Here is a 26,112-nt window from a genome sequence, read left to right as displayed (position 1 = left end):
TGCCATCCCTTCCCATTCACTCCTGCTGCAGGCTCCTCCCACACTGCAGGGATCCCATTCCCCTAGGAGGGCCCCTGTAACCCCAGCTGCTTCTGTAAGGACCACTGACATCAGGACTCCAGCTCTATGCTCCTCTTGGGACTGGGAACCTCACAGGGGTTCATAGGGAGGCTGAATGTACCTTCTGTAACACAGAAACCAATGAGGGGGGGGGGGGCGGACAGATGAGCCACCTCCTCTCCCATAAGCAGGTTTTGAAATCGGAAGAGTTCCATGGTGTTTTAGGATACAAATTCAAGAACGAAGCAATCCTTTTTGGTCAGAGCTCACCTAACACAATGGCCCTGGGCCTCCTAAGGGACAGGGGATAAGCAAATGGCGCTCTGGACACTCAGGTCTTGGCTGAGCAGACTTCCACTAGCTCCGCCCACACATGGCTGCCACCTGACTCCGGAGCTCTGCCTGGCTGGGACATAGCTGTCTCGCACCTTGAAGCTCAGCCCCAAGTCCTGCACGTTTCCAGGGTCTCGGCAAACCACACTGGGTCTCTAAGGATTCTGAGACCTCCAACGGCACAGCCCTCCAAAGGACTCCCCTGTACGCTCACTTCCCTGCCATCCAGTCCCGCGCAGGCGCACAGCCAAACAACTGCTGAGATCTAGAAACTGTTTCCTCTTGATGGCAGTATTGCACCACAAATGCCACTCGTCCTGCCCTCTGCACCTCCTCCCTCCTCCCTTCGCGCAGCAAAAAACGCCCAGCGCAGTCCAGCAGAGATCCAACAGGGCTACTCTGCCTGGCTGTGAGGGGAGAAACAGGAACTGCACAGCCCTGGGTGCTGCACGGAAAAAGTGCCCACCCAGCCTGGCCTCAGCACACTCCTCCTAGGCTGCCCTGGGGACAAGCCCCACAGCACTGAGGGTCAGGGCACGCCCAGCTGTGGAGGACCCTATGCCTAGCTGAGCTGCCCCCTTTCCATGGAGGCCATTTCAATCCTCCCGTATTCCAACCCAGGGAGTCACAGGCTGGGAACCCAGCTGACTCAACGCTAGATTCAGTGGGACCTTCTGACTGGGCTGTGCACTGCCAGCTAGCCCAGGAGGTGCAGGGCTGTCAGACATGCTGACACTCACTGAGGCCACACTGACATGATGTCTCAGGGAAATACACAGGGCAGGCTCACAGAGATGCTGGGAAGGAGCAGAGTGAGGAGTTTCGGCTATCCCAGGACCACAGGCCCCAGTACTGCCGCCTCTCACAGGGCTCTGCCAAGGTCTGCAGACAAGGAGGGGCCCACACTCAGGCCGGACAGGAACAAGGAACACACTGAAGACACACAGACAGGCACACACATACACTCACCCCCTCACACACACAAGACACAGGAACAACTGTCACAACTCTCAGAAGTTACTCAGGGAAACATACTAGTGCTAGTAGGTTAATTTAAGCACTCTCTCTTCACAGCAGATATGACAGATGTGGGGTCTGCAAAAGCAAGGGGAACAGCACACAAATGCACACTGAGAAAGGAGGTCTCTGCACTTGAGGTGGGAATGAATCAGTGAAGCAGGTGGGAGCAGAATGGAGGGCACAGCCGCACTTGCTTTAGGAGCTACCGGAAGGTGATGAGAATGCACTGGTCCTGGGGACGGTCACCTCCATGTGTGAAGCTACCCTTCGCTCCTCCTGACCATGGATCCACAACCTGGAGCACACTCCTACTCAGGACTGCTACAGGGGCCACAACAACCCTACTACCTAATTCATGACTCATGAGCAACTGCTCAACAATTCTCACCAGGGGTTTGCAGCAGAAATGTGTGGATGGGTCATGTGTTAATGGAGAGGAGTCTCAACAAGGAAAGGCACTGGCAGCTATGGGCAACAGCAGACGAAAATGTTAATGAAGACACATCATTTGAGTCAGTGAGAAGCTACGTTTTACCCAGAAAGGGCGTGACATCTGATGATAGCACCTTTTTTCTTGGTCAGTCAAGACAGAAAACGAGTAGCCTGGAGAGACCAAGAACGAGACTGAGAGGACAGCCCCAGGATACAGCCTGAGCACCGTGTAGCAATTCCAGCAACAAATGTTGATGAATCCCAAATGGCCTAAAGGAGGGTCTCAGGACATTGATGTGTGCCCAGGACACATCGGGAGATCACCGGAGGAACAGGCATCCATAGGAAGGGGCCCAGGCTCCAGCACAGGAAAGCAAAGGCCTGAAAACCCTGCATTTCCAATGGGTCTGCAAGAGACAGCCCTGCCCATGCGGGGCCTACCTCACTTCTCCCCCAGGACAGATGGCCTCACAGGGAAGCAGGCCTATCCCTTCCCATCTCCCCTGCCCCCTGGTATCTGACCTCCCATTCCGTGGAGCTATGCCCACTCCCTTAACGGACACACAGTTCAGAGTTAATTAATCCCCCATCTCCTACTGGGGGGTCGTCCCACCGTGAGGACCTCACTCGGGAGCCGGGAGCCCCTTCTACCAGGCAGGTGAACAGCACTGCCCTGTGTGAGGATCCCACCTACCTCAGCACTGTCTCCTTCCTGAGGGCTGCTGACACCGCAGGACCTCTGTTGTTGCCACGGCATGAAGAGACTCTTCCTGAAAAGCAGGAGAAACAACACTCATCACTCACCCACAACGCAGCACCCACAGTACCTGGGACTGGCTGTGCTTCCCTGTCTCTCTGTCCCTCTGCTTGCAATAAAACAGCAGATGTTCCTCAATCCATGAGCAGTCCTCCCAGCCACTACAGAGAGGGCCTTACTGTCCACCATCAAGTCAGGGGTCACCCAGGAATTCTGAAGAATGTGCAGCCTGAACATCAACATACTCAGCTTTGGGAACTGTGCAAGGCTAAGTGGGGGCTGCTAAAAGAGGTTTTTCTCATGCAGAGAACTCCTGTGAGGGCAGAGGACAGATGACTTCACCTGCCAGGTCCTTTCCGGGGGACTCAGGAGTACCCTCTCTTTGACATCGGGCCTTACAGAGTGTCCCTCCTCATCTGTGTCCTCTGGTGACACCACAGGAACACATATCGGAAAATCACTGCAGTATCCGTGAATGGAATCACAGACCCTCCATTGGACAGTACCTCCTGGGCCTTGTACACGGATATTGGGAAGGCAGATCTCCACTCCAGCTGCACACAGACCTGCCCCTGTCCTCTACAGAGTTAAGAGCTGTTCTGGGAGGATGAGGCCATGTCTCAGTCCCCAGGTGCTTGCCTCTGACACAGGCACTGTAATGTACCATGAGACACATTCACCATGCTATGTTTGCTTTCTTTAGCGCTCATCACTTCAATGATAAAAAGCAGAATTTTTTTTTCTTTTTTTGACAGGCAGAGTGGACAGTGAGAGAGAGAGAGAGAGAAAGGTCTTCCGTCGCCATTGGTTCACCCTCCAATGGCCGCCGCGCTGCGACCGGCGCACCGCGCTGATCTGATGACAGGAGCCAGGTGCTTCTCCTGGTCTCCCATGGGGTGCAGGGCCCAAGGACTTGGGCCATCCTCCACTGCACTCCCTGGCCACAGCAGAGAGCTGGCCTGGAAGAGGGGCAACCGGGAAAGAATCCGGCGCCCCGACCGGGACTAGAACCCGGTGTGCCGGCGCCGCTAGGTGGAGGATTAGCCTAGTGAGCCGCGGCGCCGGCCAAAAGCAGGAGAATTATACTTGATTGTCACTGTATGGAGGGTCCACAGGAGGTGTGGCAGGCAGAAGGACAAGGTGGGCGGGATCAGTATGCAATGCTAAGGGCTACATTTTCAACAGAAGGAAATTCCTATGCAAAGTAGTATTAGCCAAGTGGGTTATGGGAGAAAACAGGAAAACATACATACATATGTACATACAGGCATATCCTAAATACACGAGAAAGCATGTGTGTACATAGGCATAGACACAAGGCCACCCTGCAACCTTCAGACTAGGACACTGTCACTGTGCGTGCGAAGCCAGCTTGTCCAGAAGGACCTGGGAAGGCAGATATTTAGACCAGTTCAATTACAAGTTAGTTTCCCCTAAAATTTCAAGCAGCCAGACAAAATGGATACAGACCCAAAACACTGGGAAGGAGAGGAGAGTTTGGAGTTACAACCATCCAAGTACCATAGGCCTCAGTACAGGTCTGCTCTCACAAGTCTCACATATCGGCAGAAGGACATGGTGGCAGGGATCAGTGTGCAATGTTAAGGGCGACAATTTCCAATGGAAGGAATCCCTATGCACAGTAGTATTTCCAAGTTGGTTATGGGAGAAAGAATTTGGAAAATGTGCATTAATACATATGGGCATAACTTAAATACATGGGAAAACATGTGTGTACACATGGATGAAAGAATGAATGAATCAATCAGTAAGTGGAGAGAGGGGAATTAATACTCAATGCGGTTCAGTGAAGAACCAGAACAGCCACTGATGTGAATGGCTGCTCTGGCTGGCTCTGCAGGGAGCACTGGGTGCTCCAAGGTCATTGCACATGTGCACCGTGGCCTCTACACCCTTCTCTAGGGCTGCATGAGGCTCTGTGTGATAAGGCTATTGACTGCCACACCAGAAATGGATTACACCTACACCTACCTGTCGCTCCCCGTCTTCATGGGGGAACGACACTAAACCCTGCCTAGGCTTCATATCCGAGTCACGGCACCATTATGTCGCTCCCCCTCTTCGTGGAGGAGCAACACAGGACCCTGCGCTGTTCTTTCGTCTGCTCGGCCCTCCCCGGGTTTGCTGCTGGTTCTTCCCGGGTTGGCTACTATCCCTTCCACCTCCGTGGAAGGGCAGTTCCCCCTGGCCGCATTCCCCACTTCCGCAGGGGAGCGGCACACCGCCGGCCGGCTTTCTCGGGGGCTGCACGGGTTCCCTTTAGATGTTCCCCATAGATGTTTCCGGTGCATGCCGTCTCTCTCCTCCTTTATAGTCCTCTTCCGCCAATCCTAACTCGGCTGCCCACACGCCAAGTACGCTGCTCTCCAATCAGGAGCAAGTCCTACAGTTAATTGGTTGAACTGGAGGCAGCTGTGCGGAAGCTGTTTACTTCTCTCCCAGCGCCATATTGTGGGAGAGCAGATGCATAGAATAAGTCTTAATTCCAGTAACAGTCTAGTCCGGGCTGCTCCCCACAGATCCCCCTTTCTTTTTATTTTTTGGCGTTGATACGCGCCTGTCTTCGGTGTCCCGCGACACACACTCTGCTCTACTTGCTAGAGTTGCCACAGGCTCTTACAAGTCCTATCAATCAGGAAAACCGAATCCGGGTCCTCTCTTCGCCATTGTGAGGAGGTTTTTAGGCGCTGATGCGTGCCTGTGTTCGGTGCCCTGCAGCGCATGCTCTGCTCTGCTAGAACTGCCTGCAGGTGTTTACAAAACCTATCAGGCAAACCGAATCCAAGCCTTCTCATTGCCGTATTGTGGGGGAGACTTATTAGTGTTGGTTTGTGCCTATCTTCGGTGACCTGCAGCTCATACTCTGGTCGAGCTTTGCTGGCGCTTACCGCCTTAAATCAGGCAGACCGAATCCAAGCCTCCTAATTGTTGCATTGTGGGGAAGCTTTACTGATGTTAATTCGTGCCTGTCTTCGGTGACCTGCGGCTAGCCGCCCAGGTACTCATCGCCTCACTAATCGGGCAGACCGAATCCAAGCCTTCTAATTGGCATGTTGAGGGGAGGCCTTATTTTTCTCTATTTCTCTATCTCCGGGCATTTCTATTTCTCCCATTTTACTTCTGTCTGCCAACATTCCTATTTCTCTTTTACTTCACTTCCAAACTTCTGTTTCTCTTATCCCTGCGGCTTTCCGGCACCTCGCCCCGCTGGCGGGTTCCCGGCTCTGCGCCGCTTCAGCCCGCGCGCCTCTCTCATCTGCGCAGCTTCCCGGCTTTGCGCGGCTCGGCTTTGCGCGCTCCGCGGCTTCGCGCGCTCCGCGGTCTCCACGCTTAACCCTTTCGCGTCTGAACCACGGCCTACGCCAGCGTTCCCTATCTATTCACGCCCCGTGCTCTCTCTGCACGCGGCGGCTTCCGCGAGTAACACAGCGTAGCTTGCGTCTCCACCACTAGCATTCAATCCAAGTTCCCCGGGCTAGCCTGGCGAATTCAACCCAGCGTACGTCTCCGCCCCACGATTTGGCTTCCCGTCCTTTGCTCCCCGGGCTAATCAGACGGATCCCAATCTGGCTTGCGTCTCAGCTTCTGGTTTTAACTTTTCGCCCCCTATTCCCGGGCTAACTTGAGAATCCCAAAGTGGCTTTCGTTTCCGCCTTGGCCTGCCCCCCGCGGCTTCAATTTCCCTAACATTTTTCTCTACCCGGTATGTTTCCCCAAGCTTTCCTCCAACGATATTCCTCCCTCATTTCTCCTGGCCTCTCCCCACAGTCCGCGTCCGAGTCTGTTTGTTCTAGCTTTCACTTTCGCTTTCGACCTTAGAGATTTCTCCCAGCTTCCCCCCGTAGTCCGTATCTGAGTCTATGCCTAGGCTTTCAATAGCTTCTTCCGGCACCTTTTTCGTCCGGCTTTTCCCTAGGCTGTTTGCTAGTCTCTCTCTCCGATATTTTCCCTAGTTCTTCCCGTTTCTTCCCGTTTCTTCCCTCCTAAGTTTCATATCCGTCCTAAGTTTCCTATCCGAGTCACGTTTCCTATCCGAGCTAGGTTTCCTATCCGAGCTAGGTTTCCTATCCGAGTCACGGCACCATTATGTCGCTCCCCCTCTTCGTGGAGGAACGACACTAAGCCCTGCCTAGGCTTCATATCCGAGTCACGGCACCATTATGTCGCTCCCCGTCTTCATGGGGGAACGACACTAAACCCTGCCTAGGCTTCATATCCGAGTCACGGCACCATTATGTCGCTCCCCCTCTTCGTGGAGGAGCAACACAGGACCCTGCGCTGTTCTTTCGTCTGCTCGGCCCTCCCCGGGTTTGCTGCTGGTTCTTCCCGGGTTGGCTACTGTCCCTTCCACCTCCGTGGAAGGGCAGTTCCCCCTGGCCGCATTCCCCACTTCCGCAGGGGAGCGGCACACCGCCGGCCGGCTTTCTCGGGGGCTGCACGGGTTCCCTTTAGATGTTCCCCATAGATGTTTCCGGTGCATGCCGTCTCTCTCCTCCTTTATAGTCCTCTTCCGCCAATCCTAACTCGGCTGCCCACACGCCAAGTACGCTGCTCTCCAATCAGGAGCAAGTCCTACAGTTAATTGGTTGAACTGGAGGCAGCTGTGCGGAAGCTGTTTACTTCTCTCCCAGCGCCATATTGTGGGAGAGCAGATGCATAGAATAAGTCTTAATTCCAGTAACAGTCTAGTCCGGGCTGCTCCCCACAGATCCCCCTTTCTTTTTATTTTTTGGCGTTGATACGCGCCTGTCTTCGGTGTCCCGCGACACACACTCTGCTCTACTTGCTAGAGTTGCCACAGGCTCTTACAAGTCCTATCAATCAGGAAAACCGAATCCGGGTCCTCTCTTCGCCATTGTGAGGAGGTTTTTAGGCGCTGATGCGTGCCTGTGTTCGGTGCCCTGCAGCGCATGCTCTGCTCTGCTAGAACTGCCTGCAGGTGTTTACAAAACCTATCAGGCAAACCGAATCCAAGCCTTCTCATTGCCGTATTGTGGGGGAGACTTATTAGTGTTGGTTTGTGCCTATCTTCGGTGACCTGCAGCTCATACTCTGGTCGAGCTTTGCTGGCGCTTACCGCCTTAAATCAGGCAGACCGAATCCAAGCCTCCTAATTGTTGCATTGTGGGGAAGCTTTACTGATGTTAATTCGTGCCTGTCTTCGGTGACCTGCGGCTAGCCGCCCAGGTACTCATCGCCTCACTAATCGGGCAGACCGAATCCAAGCCTTCTAATTGGCATGTTGAGGGGAGGCCTTATTTTTCTCTATTTCTCTATCTCCGGGCATTTCTATTTCTCCCATTTTACTTCTGTCTGCCAACATTCCTATTTCTCTTTTACTTCACTTCCAAACTTCTGTTTCTCTTATCCCTGCGGCTTTCCGGCACCTCGCCCCGCTGGCGGGTTCCCGGCTCTGCGCCGCTTCAGCCCGCGCGCCTCTCTCATCTGCGCAGCTTCCCGGCTTTGCGCGGCTCGGCTTTGCGCGCTCCGCGGCTTCGCGCGCTCCGCGGTCTCCACGCTTAACCCTTTCGCGTCTGAACCACGGCCTACGCCAGCGTTCCCTATCTATTCACGCCCCGTGCTCTCTCTGCACGCGGCGGCTTCCGCGAGTAACACAGCGTAGCTTGCGTCTCCACCACTAGCATTCAATCCAAGTTCCCCGGGCTAGCCTGGCGAATTCAACCCAGCGTACGTCTCCGCCCCACGATTTGGCTTCCCGTCCTTTGCTCCCCGGGCTAATCAGACGGATCCCAATCTGGCTTGCGTCTCAGCTTCTGGTTTTAACTTTTCGCCCCCTATTCCCGGGCTAACTTGAGAATCCCAAAGTGGCTTTCGTTTCCGCCTTGGCCTGCCCCCCGCGGCTTCAATTTCCCTAACATTTTTCTCTACCCGGTATGTTTCCCCAAGCTTTCCTCCAACGATATTCCTCCCTCATTTCTCCTGGCCTCTCCCCACAGTCCGCGTCCGAGTCTGTTTGTTCTAGCTTTCACTTTCGCTTTCGACCTTAGAGATTTCTCCCAGCTTCCCCCCGTAGTCCGTATCTGAGTCTATGCCTAGGCTTTCAATAGCTTCTTCCGGCACCTTTTTCGTCCGGCTTTTCCCTAGGCTGTTTGCTAGTCTCTCTCTCCGATATTTTCCCTAGTTCTTCCCGTTTCTTCCCGTTTCTTCCCTCCTAAGTTTCATATCCGTCCTAAGTTTCCTATCCGAGTCACGTTTCCTATCCGAGCTAGGTTTCCTATCCGAGCTAGGTTTCCTATCCGAGTCACGGCACCATTATGTCGCTCCCCCTCTTCGTGGAGGAACGACACTAAGCCCTGCCTAGGCTTCATATCCGAGTCACGGCACCATTATGTCGCTCCCCGTCTTCATGGGGGAACGACACTAAACCCTGCCTAGGCTTCATATCCGAGTCACGGCACCATTATGTCGCTCCCCCTCTTCGTGGAGGAGCAACACAGGACCCTGCGCTGTTCTTTCGTCTGCTCGGCCCTCCCCGGGTTTGCTGCTGGTTCTTCCCGGGTTGGCTACTGTCCCTTCCACCTCCGTGGAAGGGCAGTTCCCCCTGGCCGCATTCCCCACTTCCGCAGGGGAGCGGCACACCGCCGGCCGGCTTTCTCGGGGGCTGCACGGGTTCCCTTTAGATGTTCCCCATAGATGTTTCCGGTGCATGCCGTCTCTCTCCTCCTTTATAGTCCTCTTCCGCCAATCCTAACTCGGCTGCCCACACGCCAAGTACGCTGCTCTCCAATCAGGAGCAAGTCCTACAGTTAATTGGTTGAACTGGAGGCAGCTGTGCGGAAGCTGTTTACTTCTCTCCCAGCGCCATATTGTGGGAGAGCAGATGCATAGAATAAGTCTTAATTCCAGTAACAGTCTAGTCCGGGCTGCTCCCCACACCTACCCAAGCTGCACCACTGCCACTAGAGGCCAGATCTGTTAGCAGGAAATCCAGACAAGGTGCCCAAAGCCTGGGACCCAGACCACCTGGGAAAGGTCAAATCAGACCTGTCACTGCTCTCTGCAAGGCGAGCCTGACCATGAGGTCCATGGTGGCCACACATTCTGACTGTGTTGTGGATAGGCTTGTATAACAGGAAGTCACAGAAAGGCAGGCAAGTACAGGGACCGAGAGGTACTGGGAAGGATCAGAGAGTAAGGTATAATCAGCATCCTAGGACCACAGGCCTCAGTGCCTCTGTATTCTCACAAGCCGCCTCCCCCCCACCATTCTGCTGCCATGAGGATCCCACACTGTAGTCAATCTGGAGGGAAGCCAGGTGTCACAACAAAGACTCCCACTCTACTTGCACCTGACCCAAGGTCAGTCACCTGAGAACTCTTCAGATGGTGGCTGAGGGATATATCCTTGACTAGGGCATTAAGTAGGAAGAATCTGTATCCACCAGTGATCTCTGAGGCAGATGTGGGGATAGAAAAGGAAGGGGAGTAGACACAGATGTATTCTTGATCAATTAACTTCAGAGGTGACAACAGGTCCGCGCGTGCAGGTGGAATGAATCAATGTAGGCACAGGAATGAATGGGGGCACAGCCACACCTGCATTGGAGCTACCTGGAAGGTAAAGCACACCAAGGTCCTGGACAAGGTGTTCTCCATGTGTGCAGCCACTCTCACCTCCTCCACACCATGCAACCCCAGCCTGGGGCACTCTAAAGACATGACTACCTAGGACCACGGGGGTGGGGCTGGGCTTCATCCTCTGTCCTCCCACCTGATGTGCACTTCGTGCTGCTCCCACAATGTCCAACTTCCCACCCAGGCATGCTATCATGTCCTTGACCTGGAAGAGATTCTGGCTTGGGAAGTCACCTGTCTTCTCTCTGGGATGAACTGAAAAGGGACAAAAGAGAGGAACTGAGGAAATAAGAAGAGAGGAAATCCTGGAACTCATCCTACATGAAGTTAGGACCCAAGATTCCCAGAAGACAAGATCTTACCAGGGCTTTACAAAGTCTCCAAGTGTGCTCAGAAACCTGACGAATGGTTAACAGGATTTTAGGGCATTTGCATGTAACTCAGCATTGTGGTATAGTGGGTAAAGCCACCACCTGCAATGCCAGCATCTCATATGGGTGCCAGTTCAGGTGCTGGCTGTTCATTTCTGATCTACCTCCCTACTGATGTGCCTGCAGGAGCAGCAGAAGCTAGTCCAAGAGTTTGGGCCCTTGCACCCATGTGGGAGACCCAGATAAAGCTTCTGGCTCCTGACTTTTGGCTTTGTATTGGATGAGACTTGGTCAATTACAGGGACTCAGAGGGGAGACACACTTCCTCTACTGGCTTCTGCCACACCAGCAAGGATCCCATCCATCACCACCACCCCACCCTGCAGGACCTCTGCAGTCAGACCTCCGGATCCATGTTCCTAACGGGACTGGGGACCTCCCGGTTGTTCACAGGGAGGCTGAGTGTAAGGAACACAGAAAAGAAAATGGAGCAGCACTGCCTCTAACAGGGGATGACTTTTAAATTAAAAGAGCTCTGCAGTTTTCTGGGGGTAAACCCAAGGCTGAAAGTGTTCTTTTGGGTCTTGACCTCACCTAACCCAATGACCCTGCAGTTCCCAGGGCAAGAGAAAGGAGGTAGAGGGAGCCCCAGCCTCTAACCTGGATCCACTCAGGTCCTGGCTGAGCAGATTTCTACTGGCTCCGCCCAGGCACGGCCACTATGCGCTCCTAAGCTCTGCTGGGCTGGGCCGCAGTTGCACTGCATGCTGGAGCTTGGCCCCCTAGGCCCCATCTGTGTCTGGGTCCTCCAGAGCCCACATGATGCTGGGAACGTCCTAGACCGGGCCTCCATGAGCTCTGAGCCCTTTCAGAGTATATCCCGACATCCCACTACACATACATTTCCCTGCCAAGACAGTCCCGCGCAAGCGCACAGCCACCACGGCTGGCGGGATCCACAAACTTCTTCCTCTTGATGGCAGTATTGTACCACAAATGCCACCTGCCCTGCCCCCACCCCCCGCCCTTCGCACAGCAAAAAACTCCCAGTTAGCCCACAGGGAGCCCAGCGTGGTCGCTCTGCTGGGCTGTCTGTGAAGCAAGAGGACCTACAGAACAGCACTGCGTGCTGTACCATCCCCATATCTTTGCAGCCTGGCCTCAGCACACTGCTCCTGCACTACCTTCAGGACTACCATGCAAGGGACACTCCCAAGGGCAACCTCAGCAGGTGTAGGGCACCTGGGCCTAGGCGGACTGCATTGTCTGCATCGCACCTGGCTTTAGCTCTTGGGGATCCAGGCAAGGGCCCCATGATTCAATTAAAGCCCACCCCGCAACAGCTGGACTCGGACTTTGTCACTGAGCCCTGTGACATGAGCTTGCCCAGAAGGCCCAGGCCTGCCACATATTTTGACTGAGTGAATTATAAGCCAGGATGCCATAAAGTCTCAGGCAGCCAGACATAAAGGATAGGGACACAGAGGCAATGGTAAGGAGGGGAGAATTTGGAGTTACAGCCATCCCAGTACTGCTCGCCTCACTACCTGTCTGCGTTCACGTGCCTCATCCTTGGTCTGCCGATGATCAGCATCCCACACTGACGCCACTCAGGAGCACACCTAGGTACCACAAAGATACCGCTTCTCCTTGTACCTAATGAAGGGTCAAAGGCTTGAGAACTCCCACATGCAGGCTGAGGGACACACACACTACTGCTAGCTTGTTATTTAGGAGGAATCGCAGGAAGGGGAATAGTACATACATGCACACATGATTAAGTAAGGAGATGAGAATGAATGGATGGGGCTGAATGAATGGGGAGCAGAGCCATATTTGCATTTGGGGCTACCTGGAAGGTAAAGCAAACCCACTGTTACTGGACAAGCACACCTACATGTGCGGAGCTGCTCTGTACTCCTCCAAATCATGAAGCCACACCCGGGACACTACATAGGAAGAAACTGTCGCTCCCCCTCTTCGTGGAGGAACGACACAGGACCCTGCGCTGTTCTTTTTGTCTGCTCGGCCCTCCCCGGGTTTGCTGCTGGTTCTTCCCGGGTTGGCTACTGTCCCTTCCACCTCCGTGGAAGGGCAGTTCCCCCTGGCCGCATTCCCCACTTCCGCAGGGGAGTGGCACACCGCCGGCCGGCTTTCTCGGGGGCTGCACGGGTTCCCTTAGATGTTCCCCATAGATGTTCCTGGTGCATGCCGTCTCTCTCCTCCTTTATAGTCCTCTTCCACCAATCCCAACTCGGCTGCCCACACGCCGAGTACGCTGCTCTCCAATCAGGAGCAAGTCCTACAGTTTATTAGTTGAACTGGAGGCAGCTGTGCGGAAGCTGTTTACTTCTCTCCCAGCGCCATATTGTGGGAGAGCAGATGCATAGAATAAGTCTTAATTCCAGTTACTCAGTCTAGTCCGGTTTGCTCCCCACAGAAACAAACCAAGGGAAGTGAGCCAGGGAAGGCATCATCCTCCCTGTACTCCCATATGAGGTAGGCCTTGTCACTTCCTGCTGCCCCACAATGCCCTGCTATCAGGCCCACTCCTGAGTCCTTGAACTGGATGAGACGCTGACTTGGGAAATCACCCTGTCCTCTCACTGGGATGGGCTGCAAAGGGACAAAAGAGAAGAAATGAGAACGAAGAGAGGAAATCTCAGAACTCATCCCGAATAAAGTTAGGACCCAGGATTCCAGGGAAAGCACAACTCTGCCTAAGAAGACCACACCTTACCAGGTCTTTATAAATTCCCCCAATGTGCCAGAAACGTGCTGAGTGCATGACCTGGTATTAGGGCATAAAATGTACAGAATGACGGCTGGCGCCACGGCTCACTAGGCTAATCCTCCGCCTTGCGGCACCGGCACACAGGGTTCTAGTCCCGGTCGGGGCGCCGGATTCTGTCCTGGTTGCCCCTCTTCCAGGCCAGCTCTCTGCTGTGGCCAGGGAGTGCAGTGGAGGATGGCCCAAGTGCTTGGGCCCTGCACCCCATGGGAGACCAGGATAAGTACCTGGCTCCTGCCATCGGATCAGTGCGGTGCGGTGGCCGCAGCGCCGGCCGCGGCGGCCATTGGAGGGTGAACCAACGGCAAAGGAAGACCTTTCTCTCTGTCTCTCTCTCTCACTGTCCACTCTGCCTGTCAAAAAAAAAAAAAAAAAAAAAAAAAGTAAAGAATGACAACATATGATGACAAGTACAGAAGTATATTGTTTTGTACACGTAAAAATTCCAAGGAGAGCAAAGAATGGGGAAATCAGTTCCCTCAGAACCCTAGGACAGCAAACACTGATTCTAAGGCCTAGAGTATTTGGGGCCACGCGTTTGTACTTTCATGCACAAAAGGTGGAGGCAGAGGTGGGAGGGACAGGACGGGCAGCATTTCTGGAGCAACACTGTGATCAGGCAATCACGATTTGAGTATGGCGTCTGGTCCTTCTTTGTACATCCCTGGTAGGAGGTTTGTTTTGCAAGGGTGGACATCAGCAGTTCCTCTAAGTGACCTGGTCTACCCAGCAGGGGCCTCCTAGGTGGGTATCACACAGATGGGAGCAGTCACACATCCACAGGACCTGGGTATCCAGCACAGCCCGGGTGGGGAGGCAGGGAAAGGCAGTCCCCAGGGGCCACCTCACTCTGCAATTGAGAACTAAGTCTTCCACTGAGCATGTGGCCTCCTGATACTGCAGGTGGAGAACTCCCGATTTTGGGGAACAGACCATATCAGCAAAAGTTGCAGGTCCACTTCTGTTCAGGTTCTGTGTAGTTCATGCCCATTCTGCTCCCAGCAATCATGAGCACTCAGAGGTGAGATCCCTCCCTGCCCACTGCCTCTGCAGGCTCCTCCCACACTGCAGGGATCCCATTCCCCCAGCAGGGCCCCTGTAAACTCCTCTGCTTCTCCTAAGGAAACATGGAGTCGGGGCCCAGGTTCTGTGCTCCTGCTGGGACTGGGGACCTCACAGGTGTTCACAGGGAGGTCCAGGAACAGAGGAACAAAAACATAGTAACTCCATTCTCTGTCACAAGATGGTCTTTTAAGATACAGATCCAAGGCTGAAGGAATCCTTTCCAGATTGGAGCTGACCTAAAACAACGGCCCCACAGCTTCAAGGAATTGTGGCAAGAGGCAAATGGCGCCCCAGCCGGTCATTGTCCTGGACCCACTCAGGTCTTGCCTGAGGAGACTTCTCTAGCCCTGCCCAGACATGGCCGCCACCAGCCACCTAGAGCTCTGCCCAGTTGGGCCACAGCCGCCACCCACCCTGGAGCACGGGCCAGACACTCATGACCCTGGCCCACAAGACACCAGGGCCTGAGCTGGCCCCAGCCTCCAAGGGCCTGAGCCCTCCCAGGTCAGGCCCCGAGACCTGCCTAAGCACTCAGTTCTCCACCAAGCTGGTCCCACGCAGGCACACAGCCCCCAGGCCTGGCGAAATTCACAAAGTTCCACTTGATGGAGGTATTGCACCGCAACTGCCACTTGGCCTTCCCCCTCAGGTCCTCCCTCTTCCCTTCATGTGGGAAAAAACGCAGAATGGTTGCTACCCAGCAGGATGGCTCCGCCTGCCTCTGAAGGGAGCAGGAGGAGCTACTGCACAGCCCTGGGTGCAGCACCATCCCGGTGTCTGCACAGCCCGGCTTGACCTCACTGCTCCTTGGCTGCCCTCAGGACTAGGGCACAATGGATGCTCCTGATGGCACGCCCAGCAGGGGTAGAGCACCTGTGCCTAGCCTGGCAGCACCGTAGGCACTTCAGGCCTCGGGGATCCAGGACAAGTCTCCATAGGTTCGGACCCAAGCACATCACTACATTAACTGGCAATGCTAACAGAGACCAAGTTTTAGGAAACAGGATCTGAGAGGCAGGTAGACTTGACTCGATGACCTTGGAGAAGACAAAAAACAGAAAATGCACCAGTTTGTATGAGGGCCCATGAAAAACAATTTCTATCTACAAGCCCCTGTACACCTTCAACAAGGACAGCCTAAAACCCAGCAAAGATTCCTCAAAAGTCAGGCTAGAGGGGAGTCTCCCCATTTTACTCCTAAGACAAGAGGGTGAGGAAATTGCCCACAGGTGCCATTCAGGGCTCCAGCGCTGAGGCACCCCTTAGCTCCGCCCAGACATGGCCGCCACCAGAATACTGGGCTCTGGTTTGCTGGTCTGTAGCTGACAGGAACCTTGGAGGTCAGCCCCCTGTCCCTGCGTGAATCTGGGCCCTTCACAGCACCTATGGCATGGTGGCCAACCTTCCACTGGGTCTCCAAGAACTCTTGAGCCCTCCCATGGCCCTCACTTCCCTGTCAAGACAGTCCCACACAAGTGCACTAGCCGCCAGGGCTGGCGGGATCCATGAATGACTTCCTCTTGATGGCAGTGTTGTACCATAAATGTCTACTGTGCTGTGACGCAGGTCCTCCCTCTACCCTTCGTGCAGGAAAAAACACAAAGCACTGTCCAGTGGGTGCCCAGTATGGAAACGAGGCCTGGCTCTGAGGGGAGAAGGAGGAGCTACTGCACAGCTCTGGGTGCTACCCAGTACTGTGCCAGCACATCCTTGCCTCAGTATGCTGCTCCTCACTGCCCTCAGGACCAGCACACAAAGGATCCTCCTCATGGCACCCCAGGCAGGATAGGGCACCTGCACCTAGCTCAGCCAACCATGCTCTGTCCTGTAAGACAGTTGGCATCAACCCTCAGGGATCCAAGCAAGGTCCCCACAGGCTTGGACCCAAGGCCACCCTGCAACAGTCAGACTAGAACCTTGTGACTGCACCTGGGATGCCAGCTTGTCCAGGAGGTCCTGGGCAGGCAGAGATTTAGATCAGTTCAATCACAAGTTAGTTTCCCCTAAAATCTCAAGCAGCAATACAAAATGGATACAGACACAAAACACTGGGAAAAAGGGGAGAGTTTGGAGTTACAACCATCCAAGTACCAAAGACCTCAGTATAGGTCTGCTTTCACATGTCTCACCCCTGGGCTGCAGACAATGAGCATCCCACACTCACTGCCACTCAACACAGCAGGCAGTGCCACACCAAAGACACCGCCTCTCCTTGCACCAGACTAAGGGTCAATGGCTTGAGAACTCCCACATGCAGGCTGGGGGACAAACACACTACTGCTAACTTGTAATTTAGGAGGCATCTCGGCAAGGGGAATAGTACACATATGCACACATGATTGAGTAAGATGGGAGGTGAGAAAGTATCTGACAGGCAGGTGACAATGAATATGTAAATGCGGGGCCAAAAGGGAAGCGTAGCCATATTTGTAGGTGGAGCTACCTGGATGGTGTAGCAAACCCACGGGTCCTGGACAGATTCACCTTCACGTACAAATCCACTCGGGACTCCTCCACACCATGAGGATACAACCTGGGACTCTCCATAGTGAGTGACAACCTTGGACCCAGGGAGGTGAGCCAGGGCATCGTCCTCCCTGTCCTCCCATCTGATGTGGGCCCTGTCACTTCCACTGCCCCCACAATGTCCTGCTTCTTACCTGGGCCTCCTCCTGTGCCTTGATCTGGAAGACATGCTGACTTGGGAAGTCTGCCCGTCCTCTCTCTCTTGGATGGGCTGCAAAGGACAAAAGAGAGCAACTAAGGACATGACAGGAGAGGAAATACTTGAACTCATCCTTCATGATGTTAGGACTCAAGATCCACAGGAATGCAAAACACTACCTCAGATGACCAGACCTTATCAGGTCTTTATAAATTCTCCCAGTGTGCCCAGAACCCTGGTGAGTGCATGCCCTGATGCTAGGGCCTAAAATGCTCATGCAAGCTGACATATGAAGGGAAATACAGATATCCTGGTCTTCTGTTGTTCTGTACACATAAACACTGCAAGGAGAGAAAAGAAAAGAGGAAACCACTTCCGTCAGTATCCACATTCACCAAACAGTGATTCTAAGGCCTAGAGTATTTGGGGCCACACGTTTGTACTTTCATGCACAAAAGGTGGAGGCAGAGGTGGGAGGGACAGGACGGGCAGCATTTCTGGAGCAACACTGTGATCAGGCAATCACGATTTGAGTATGGCGTCTGGTCCTTCTTTGTACATCCCTGGTAGGAGGTTTGTTTTGCAAGGGTGGGCTGGAGGCCCTCAGCGGGTCCTCTAAGTGGCCTGGTCTACCCCAGCAGGGGCCTCCTAGGTGGGTATCACACAGATGGGAGCAGTCACACATCCACAGGACCTGGGTATCCAGCACAGCCCGGGTGGGGAGGCAGGGAAAGGCAGTCCCCAGGGGCCACCTCACTCTGCAATTGAGAACTAAGTCTTCCACTGAGCATGTGGCCTCCTGATACTGCAGGTGGAGAACTCCTGATTTTGGGGAACAGAGCAGAACCAGTAAGAGTTACAGGTCCACTTCTGTTCAGGTTCTGTGTAGTTCATGCCCATTCTGCTCCCAGCAATCATGAGCACTCAGAGGTGAGATCCCTCCCTGCCCACTGCCTCTGCAGGCTCCTCCCACACTGCAAGGATCCCATTCCCCCAGTAGGGCCCCTGTAATCCCAGCTGCTTCTGTAAGGACCACTGACATCAGGACTCTGGTTCTACGCTCCTGCTGAGAATGGGAACCTCACAGGAGTTCACAGGGAGGCTGCGTGTAACTTCCGTGACGCAGGAACAGAGGAATAAAACCTCCTCTTCAATAAGCAGATTTTGAAACTGGAGGATTTCTCTGGTCTTTTACAATGCAGATTCAACACGGAAGTAATGGTTGTAGCTGACATCACACAATGGCCATGAGCCTTCTAAGGAATGGGACAGGAGGCAAATGGCATCAAGGCCACTGCCCCAGATCCACTAAGGTCTCCGTTGAACAGAGATCCACTACCTCCACTCAGACATGTCCAACACCAGCTTCCTCAACTCTGCCACGTTGGACCAGAGCTGCCTCGCACCTTGGAGCTGGGACCCCTGGCTCTAAGTGTTTCTAAGGCATCAGCAGCCCACACTGAAAAGGTGGAGGCAGAGGACAGGACAGGCAGCGTACATATCTGGAGCAACACGGCCATCAAGCAGTAGCATTTGAACTATGGCTTGCACGTTGTCTAAGTAGACCCCTAGGTGAATGCTTGATAGGTGACTGGTGTTTTGGTGGTACTTGGGGGTTCCTAAAAGTGGCTATGGCCACTCTGGGAGGTGCCCTGTTAGGGGGGTTTGAAACCAATGGAAACAGACTCACAAACGGATTACACTGGGTCTCCAGGACAGCCAAGGGGAGGCGGTAGTAGAGGGCACTCTTCAGTGGTTGCCACTTACTGCTATTTAGCATTGAACTTCTGGCGGACATTTGGCCTCTCATAAAACCCAGCTGTTACACTAAGGGGCACCACTGTCACGAATCTAGTTCCACGCTCCTGCTGGGACTGGAGACCTCATGGGAGTTCACCGGGAGGCTGAGTGTAATTTCTGTACACCAGGAACCGGGGAAGGAAAATGGATTTGCTTCCTTCTCTGCCACAGCAGATTTTGAAACTGGAAAAGCTCTGTGGTATTTAAAGAGGTGGCGTCAAGGCTGAAGGAATCCTTACGGGGTCCTAGTTCACCTAACCCCAGTACCCTGATACCACAGTAGATTGCAGAGAAAGAAAATGGAGGCCTTAGCCCACATAAGTCTTAGAGGCTCAGGCTTCCACCAGCCCCACCCAAGTATGGCTGTCACCAGGCTCCAGAGTTCTGTCTTGGTTGGTCAAAGCTGCCAGGGACCCTGGATCTTGGCACCCCGCAAATACCTATGTCCAGGGCCTGTACAGATCACAGGACCAGAGTGCCGAGCTGGCCAGGATCTCCAAGGCCTGTGAGCCCTCCTAGGGTACGGCCCTCGGATCACCTGAGAGCTCACTTCCCTGCCATCCAGTCCTGCGCAGGCGCATAGCCAAACAACTGCTGAGATCTAGAAACTATTTCCTCTTGATGGCAGTATTGCACCACAAATGCCACTCGTCCTGCCCTCTGCACCTCCTCCCTCCTCCCTTCCCGCAGCAAAAAACGCCCAGCGCTGTTCAGCAGGGACCCAACAGGGCTACTCTGCCTGGCTGTGAGGGGAGGAGGAGCAGGAACTGCACAGCCCTGGGTGCTGCACGGAAAAAGTGCCCGCCCAGCCTGGCCTCAGCACACTCCTCCTAGGCTGCCCTGGGGACAAGCCCCACAGCACTGAGGGTCAGGGCACGCCCAGCTGTGGAGGACCCCATGCCTAGCTGAGCTGCCCCCTTTCCATGGAGGCCATTTCAATCCTCCCGTATTCCAACCCAGGGAGTCACAGGCTGGGAACTCAGCTGACTCAACACTAGATTCAGTGGGACCTTCTGACTGGGCTGTGCACTGCCAGCTAGCCCAGGAGGTGCAGGGCTGTCAGACATGCTGACACTCACTGAGGCCACACTGACATGATGACAGGGCAGGCTCACAGAGATGCTGGGAAGGAGCAGAGTGAGGAGTTTCGGCTATCCCAGGACCACAGGCCCCAGTGCTGCCGCCTCTCACAGGGCTCTGCCAAGGTCTGCAGACAAGGAGGGGCCCACACTCAGGCCGGACAGGAACAAGGAACACACTGAAGACACACAGACAGGCACACACATACACTCACCCCCTCACACACACAAGACACAGGAACAACTGTCACAACTCTCAGAAGTTACTCAGGGAAACATACTAGTGCTAGTAGGTTAATTTAAGCACTCTCTCTTCACAGCAGATATGACAGATGTGGGGTCTGCAAAAGCAAGGGGAACAGCACACAAATGCACACTGAGAAAGGAGGTCTCTGCACTTGAGGTGGGAATGAATCAGTGAAGCAGGTGGGAGCAGAATGGAGGGCACAGCCGCACTTGCTTTAGGAGCTACCGGAAGGTGATGAGAATGCACTGGTCCTGGGGACGGTCACCTCCATGTGTGAAGCTACCCTTCGCTCCTCCTGACCATGGATCCACAACCTGGAGCACACTCCTACTCAGGACTGCTACAGGGGCCACAACAACCCTACTACCTAATTCATGACTCATGAGCAACTGCTCAACAATTCTCACCAGGGGTTTGCAGCAGAAATGTGTGGATGGGTCATGTGTTAATGGAGAGGAGTCTCAACAAGGAAAGGCACTGGCAGCTATGGGCAACAGCAGACGAAAATGTTAATGAAGACACATCATTTGAGTCAGTGAGAAGCTACGTTTTACCCAGAAAGGGCGTGACATCTGATGATAGCACCTTTTTTCTTGGTCAGTCAAGACAGAAAACGAGTAGCCTGGAGAGACCAAGAACGAGACTGAGAGGACAGCCCCAGGATACAGCCTGAGCACCGTGTAGCAATTCCAGCAACAAATGTTGATGAATCCCAAATGGCCTAAAGGAGGGTCTCAGGACATTGATGTGTGCCCAGGACACATCGGGAGATCACCGGAGGAACAGGCATCCATAGGAAGGGGCCCAGGCTCCAGCACAGGAAAGCAAAGGCCTGAAAACCCTGCATTTCCAATGGGTCTGCAAGAGACAGCCCTGCCCATGCGGGGCCTACCTCACTTCTCCCCCAGGACAGATGGCCTCACAGGGAAGCAGGCCTATCCCTTCCCATCTCCCCTGCCCCCTGGTATCTGACCTCCCATTCCGTGGAGCTATGCCCACTCCCTTAACGGACACACAGTTCAGAGTTAATTAATCCCCCATCTCCTACTGGGGGGTCGTCCCACCGTGAGGACCTCACTCGGGAGCCGGGAGCCCCTTCTACCAGGCAGGTGAACAGCACTGCCCTGTGTGAGGATCCCACCTACCTCAGCACTGTCTCCTTCCTGAGGGCTGCTGACACCGCAGGACCTCTGTTGTTGCCACGGCATGAAGAGACTCTTCCTGAAAAGCAGGAGAAACAACACTCATCACTCACCCACAACCCAGCACACACAGTACCTGGGACTGGCTGTGCTTCCCTGTCTCTCTGTCCCTCTGCTTGCAATAAAACAGCAGATGTTCCTCAATCCATGAGCAGTCCTCCCAGCCACTACAGAGAGGGCCTTACTGTCCACCATCAAGTCAGGGGTCACCCAGGAATTCTGAAGAATGTGCAGCCTGAACATCAACATACTCAGCTTTGGGAACTGTGCAAGGCTAAGTGGGGGCTGCTAAAAGAGGTTTTTCTCATGCAGAGAACTCCTGTGAGGGCAGAGGACAGATGACTTCACCTGCCAGGTCCTTTCCGGGGGACTCAGGAGTACCCTCTCTTTGACATCGGGCCTTACAGAGTGTCCCTCCTCATCTGTGTCCTCTGGTGACACCACAGGAACACATATCGGAAAATCACTGCAGTATCCGTGAATGGAATCACAGACCCTCCATTGGACAGTACCTCCTGGGCCTTGTACACGGATATTGGGAAGGCAGATCTCCACTCCAGCTGCACACAGACCTGCCCCTGTCCTCTACAGAGTTAAGAGCTGTTCTGGGAGGATGAGGCCATGTCTCAGTCCCCAGGTGCTTGCCTCTGACACAGGCACTGTAATGTACCATGAGACACATTCACCATGCTATGTTTGCTTTCTTTAGCGCTCATCACTTCAATGATAAAAAGCAGAATTTTTTTTTCTTTTTTTGACAGGCAGAGTGGACAGTGAGAGAGAGAGAGAGAGAAAGGTCTTCCGTCGCCATTGGTTCACCCTCCAATGGCCGCCGCGCTGCGACCGGCGCACCGCGCTGATCTGATGACAGGAGCCAGGTGCTTCTCCTGGTCTCCCATGGGGTGCAGGGCCCAAGGACTTGGGCCATCCTCCACTGCACTCCCTGGCCACAGCAGAGAGCTGGCCTGGAAGAGGGGCAACCGGGAAAGAATCCGGCGCCCCGACCGGGACTAGAACCCGGTGTGCCGGCGCCGCTAGGTGGAGGATTAGCCTAGTGAGCCGCGGCGCCGGCCAAAAGCAGGAGAATTATACTTGATTGTCACTGTATGGAGGGTCCACAGGAGGTGTGGCAGGCAGAAGGACAAGGTGGGCGGGATCAGTATGCAATGCTAAGGGCTACATTTTCAACAGAAGGAAATTCCTATGCAAAGTAGTATTAGCCAAGTGGGTTATGGGAGAAAACAGGAAAACATACATACATATGTACATACAGGCATATCCTAAATACACGAGAAAGCATGTGTGTACATAGGCATAGACACAAGGCCACCCTGCAACCTTCAGACTAGGACACTGTCACTGTGCGTGCGAAGCCAGCTTGTCCAGAAGGACCTGGGAAGGCAGATATTTAGACCAGTTCAATTACAAGTTAGTTTCCCCTAAAATTTCAAGCAGCCAGACAAAATGGATACAGACCCAAAACACTGGGAAGGAGAGGAGAGTTTGGAGTTACAACCATCCAAGTACCATAGGCCTCAGTACAGGTCTGCTCTCACAAGTCTCACATATCGGCAGAAGGACATGGTGGCAGGGATCAGTGTGCAATGTTAAGGGCGACAATTTCCAATGGAAGGAATCCCTATGCACAGTAGTATTTCCAAGTTGGTTATGGGAGAAAGAATTTGGAAAATGTGCATTAATACATATGGGCATAACTTAAATACATGGGAAAACATGTGTGTACACATGGATGAAAGAATGAATGAATCAATCAGTAAGTGGAGAGAGGGGAATTAATACTCAATGCGGTTCAGTGAAGAACCAGAACAGCCACTGATGTGAATGGCTGCTCTGGCTGGCTCTGCAGGGAGCACTGGGTGCTCCAAGGTCATTGCACATGTGCACCGTGGCCTCTACACCCTTCTCTAGGGCTGCATGAGGCTCTGTGTGATAAGGCTATTGACTGCCACACCAGAAATGGATTACACCTACACCTACCTGTCGCTCCCCGTCTTCATGGGGGAACGACACTAAACCCTGCCTAGGCTTCATATCCGAGTCACGGCACCATTATGTCGCTCCCCCTCTTCATGGAGGAGCAACACAGGACCCTGCGCTGTTCTTTCGTCTGCTCGGCCCTCCCCGGGTTTGCTGCTGGTTCTTCCCGGGTTGGCTACTATCCCTTCCACCTCCGTGGAAGGGCAGTTCCCCCTGGCCGCATTCCCCACTTCCGCAGGGGAGCGGCACACCGCCGGCCGGCTTTCTCGGGGGCTGCACGGGTTCCCTTTAGATGTTCCCCATAGATGTTTCCGGTGCATGCCGTCTCTCTCCTCCTTTATAGTCCTCTTCCGCCAATCCTAACTCGGCTGCCCACACGCCAAGTACGCTGCTCTCCAATCAGGAGCAAGTCCTACAGTTAATTGGTTGAACTGGAGGCAGCTGTGCGGAAGCTGTTTACTTCTCTCCCAGCGCCATATTGTGGGAGAGCAGATGCATAGAATAAGTCTTAATTCCAGTAACAGTCTAGTCCGGGCTGCTCCCCACACCTACCCAAGCTGCACCACTGCCACTAGAGGCCAGATCTGTTAGCAGGAAATCCAGACAAGGTGCCCAAAGCCTGGGACCCAGACCACCTGGGAAAGGTCAAATCAGACCTGTCACTGCTCTCTGCAAGGCGAGCCTGACCATGAGGTCCATGGTGGCCACACATTCTGACTGTGTTGTGGATAGGCTTGTATAACAGGAAGTCACAGAAAGGCAGGCAAGTACAGGGACCGAGAGGTACTGGGAAGGATCAGAGAGTAAGGTATAATCAGCATCCTAGGACCACAGGCCTCAGTGCCTCTGTATTCTCACAAGCCGCCTCCCCCCCACCATTCTGCTGCCATGAGGATCCCACACTGTAGTCAATCTGGAGGGAAGCCAGGTGTCACAACAAAGACTCCCACTCTACTTGCACCTGACCCAAGGTCAGTCACCTGAGAACTCTTCAGATGGTGGCTGAGGGATATATCCTTGACTAGGGCATTAAGTAGGAAGAATCTGTATCCACCAGTGATCTCTGAGGCAGATGTGGGGATAGAAAAGGAAGGGGAGTAGACACAGATGTATTCTTGATCAATTAACTTCAGAGGTGACAACAGGTCCGCGCGTGCAGGTGGAATGAATCAATGTAGGCACAGGAATGAATGGGGGCACAGCCACACCTGCATTGGAGCTACCTGGAAGGTAAAGCACACCAAGGTCCTGGACAAGGTGTTCTCCATGTGTGCAGCCACTCTCACCTCCTCCACACCATGCAACCCCAGCCTGGGGCACTCTAAAGACATGACTACCTAGGACCACGGGGGTGGGGCTGGGCTTCATCCTCTGTCCTCCCACCTGATGTGCACTTCGTGCTGCTCCCACAATGTCCAACTTCCCACCCAGGCATGCTATCATGTCCTTGACCTGGAAGAGATTCTGGCTTGGGAAGTCACCTGTCTTCTCTCTGGGATGAACTGAAAAGGGACAAAAGAGAGGAACTGAGGAAATAAGAAGAGAGGAAATCCTGGAACTCATCCTACATGAAGTTAGGACCCAAGATTCCCAGAAGACAAGATCTTACCAGGGCTTTACAAAGTCTCCAAGTGTGCTCAGAAACCTGACGAATGGTTAACAGGATTTTAGGGCATTTGCATGTAACTCAGCATTGTGGTATAGTGGGTAAAGCCACCACCTGCAATGCCAGCATCTCATATGGGTGCCAGTTCAGGTGCTGGCTGTTCATTTCTGATCTACCTCCCTACTGATGTGCCTGCAGGAGCAGCAGAAGCTAGTCCAAGAGTTTGGGCCCTTGCACCCATGTGGGAGACCCAGATAAAGCTTCTGGCTCCTGACTTTTGGCTTTGTATTGGATGAGACTTGGTCAATTACAGGGACTCAGAGGGGAGACACACTTCCTCTACTGGCTTCTGCCACACCAGCAAGGATCCCATCCATCACCACCACCCCACCCTGCAGGACCTCTGCAGTCAGACCTCCGGATCCATGTTCCTAACGGGACTGGGGACCTCCCGGTTGTTCACAGGGAGGCTGAGTGTAAGGAACACAGAAAAGAAAATGGAGCAGCACTGCCTCTAACAGGGGATGACTTTTAAATTAAAAGAGCTCTGCAGTTTTCTGGGGGTAAACCCAAGGCTGAAAGTGTTCTTTTGGGTCTTGACCTCACCTAACCCAATGACCCTGCAGTTCCCAGGGCAAGAGAAAGGAGGTAGAGGGAGCCCCAGCCTCTAACCTGGATCCACTCAGGTCCTGGCTGAGCAGATTTCTACTGGCTCCGCCCAGGCACGGCCACTATGCGCTCCTAAGCTCTGCTGGGCTGGGCCGCAGTTGCACTGCATGCTGGAGCTTGGCCCCCTAGGCCCCATCTGTGTCTGGGTCCTCCAGAGCCCACATGATGCTGGGAACGTCCTAGACCGGGCCTCCATGAGCTCTGAGCCCTTTCAGAGTATATCCCGACATCCCACTACACATACATTTCCCTGCCAAGACAGTCCCGCGCAAGCGCACAGCCACCACGGCTGGCGGGATCCACAAACTTCTTCCTCTTGATGGCAGTATTGTACCACAAATGCCACCTGCCCTGCCCCCACCCCCCGCCCTTCGCACAGCAAAAAACTCCCAGTTAGCCC

General features: G+C 53.9%; 1 protein-coding gene across 4 annotated transcripts in view; it reads right to left on the bottom strand.

Annotated features, from left to right (window-relative positions):
* Positions 1–26,112, bottom strand: part of LOC149119678 (uncharacterized) — a 119,999-nt gene that overhangs the window by 7,013 nt on the left and 86,874 nt on the right. The window contains exons 7-10 of one of the 4 annotated variants that reach the window (XM_089324034.1): positions 21,383–21,458; positions 17,107–17,183; positions 2,540–2,615; positions 1,949–2,016 (exon numbers count right to left, since the gene is read on the bottom strand). In XM_089324034.1, coding sequence (XP_089180160.1) covers positions 1,996–2,016; positions 2,540–2,615; positions 17,107–17,183; positions 21,383–21,458 — 250 coding nt within the window. In that variant the 3' untranslated portion in view covers positions 1,949–1,995. Of the gene's footprint in view, positions 1–1,948; positions 2,017–2,539; positions 2,616–5,735; positions 10,475–17,106; positions 17,184–21,382; positions 21,459–24,820; positions 24,940–26,112 lie in introns of those variants that run through there. The other 3 variants (XM_089324037.1, XM_089324036.1, XM_089324035.1) reach the window with 3 other exon arrangements.

This window comes from Oryctolagus cuniculus, chromosome X (genome assembly GCF_051225735.1).
Source record: "Oryctolagus cuniculus isolate XC-2025 breed Fujian yellow rabbit chromosome X, ASM5122573v1, whole genome shotgun sequence".
Taxonomy (NCBI): domain Eukaryota; kingdom Metazoa; phylum Chordata; class Mammalia; order Lagomorpha; family Leporidae; genus Oryctolagus; species Oryctolagus cuniculus.
Note: the sequence above shows the minus strand (reverse complement) of the source record. Positions and strands in the feature narration are given on the sequence as shown.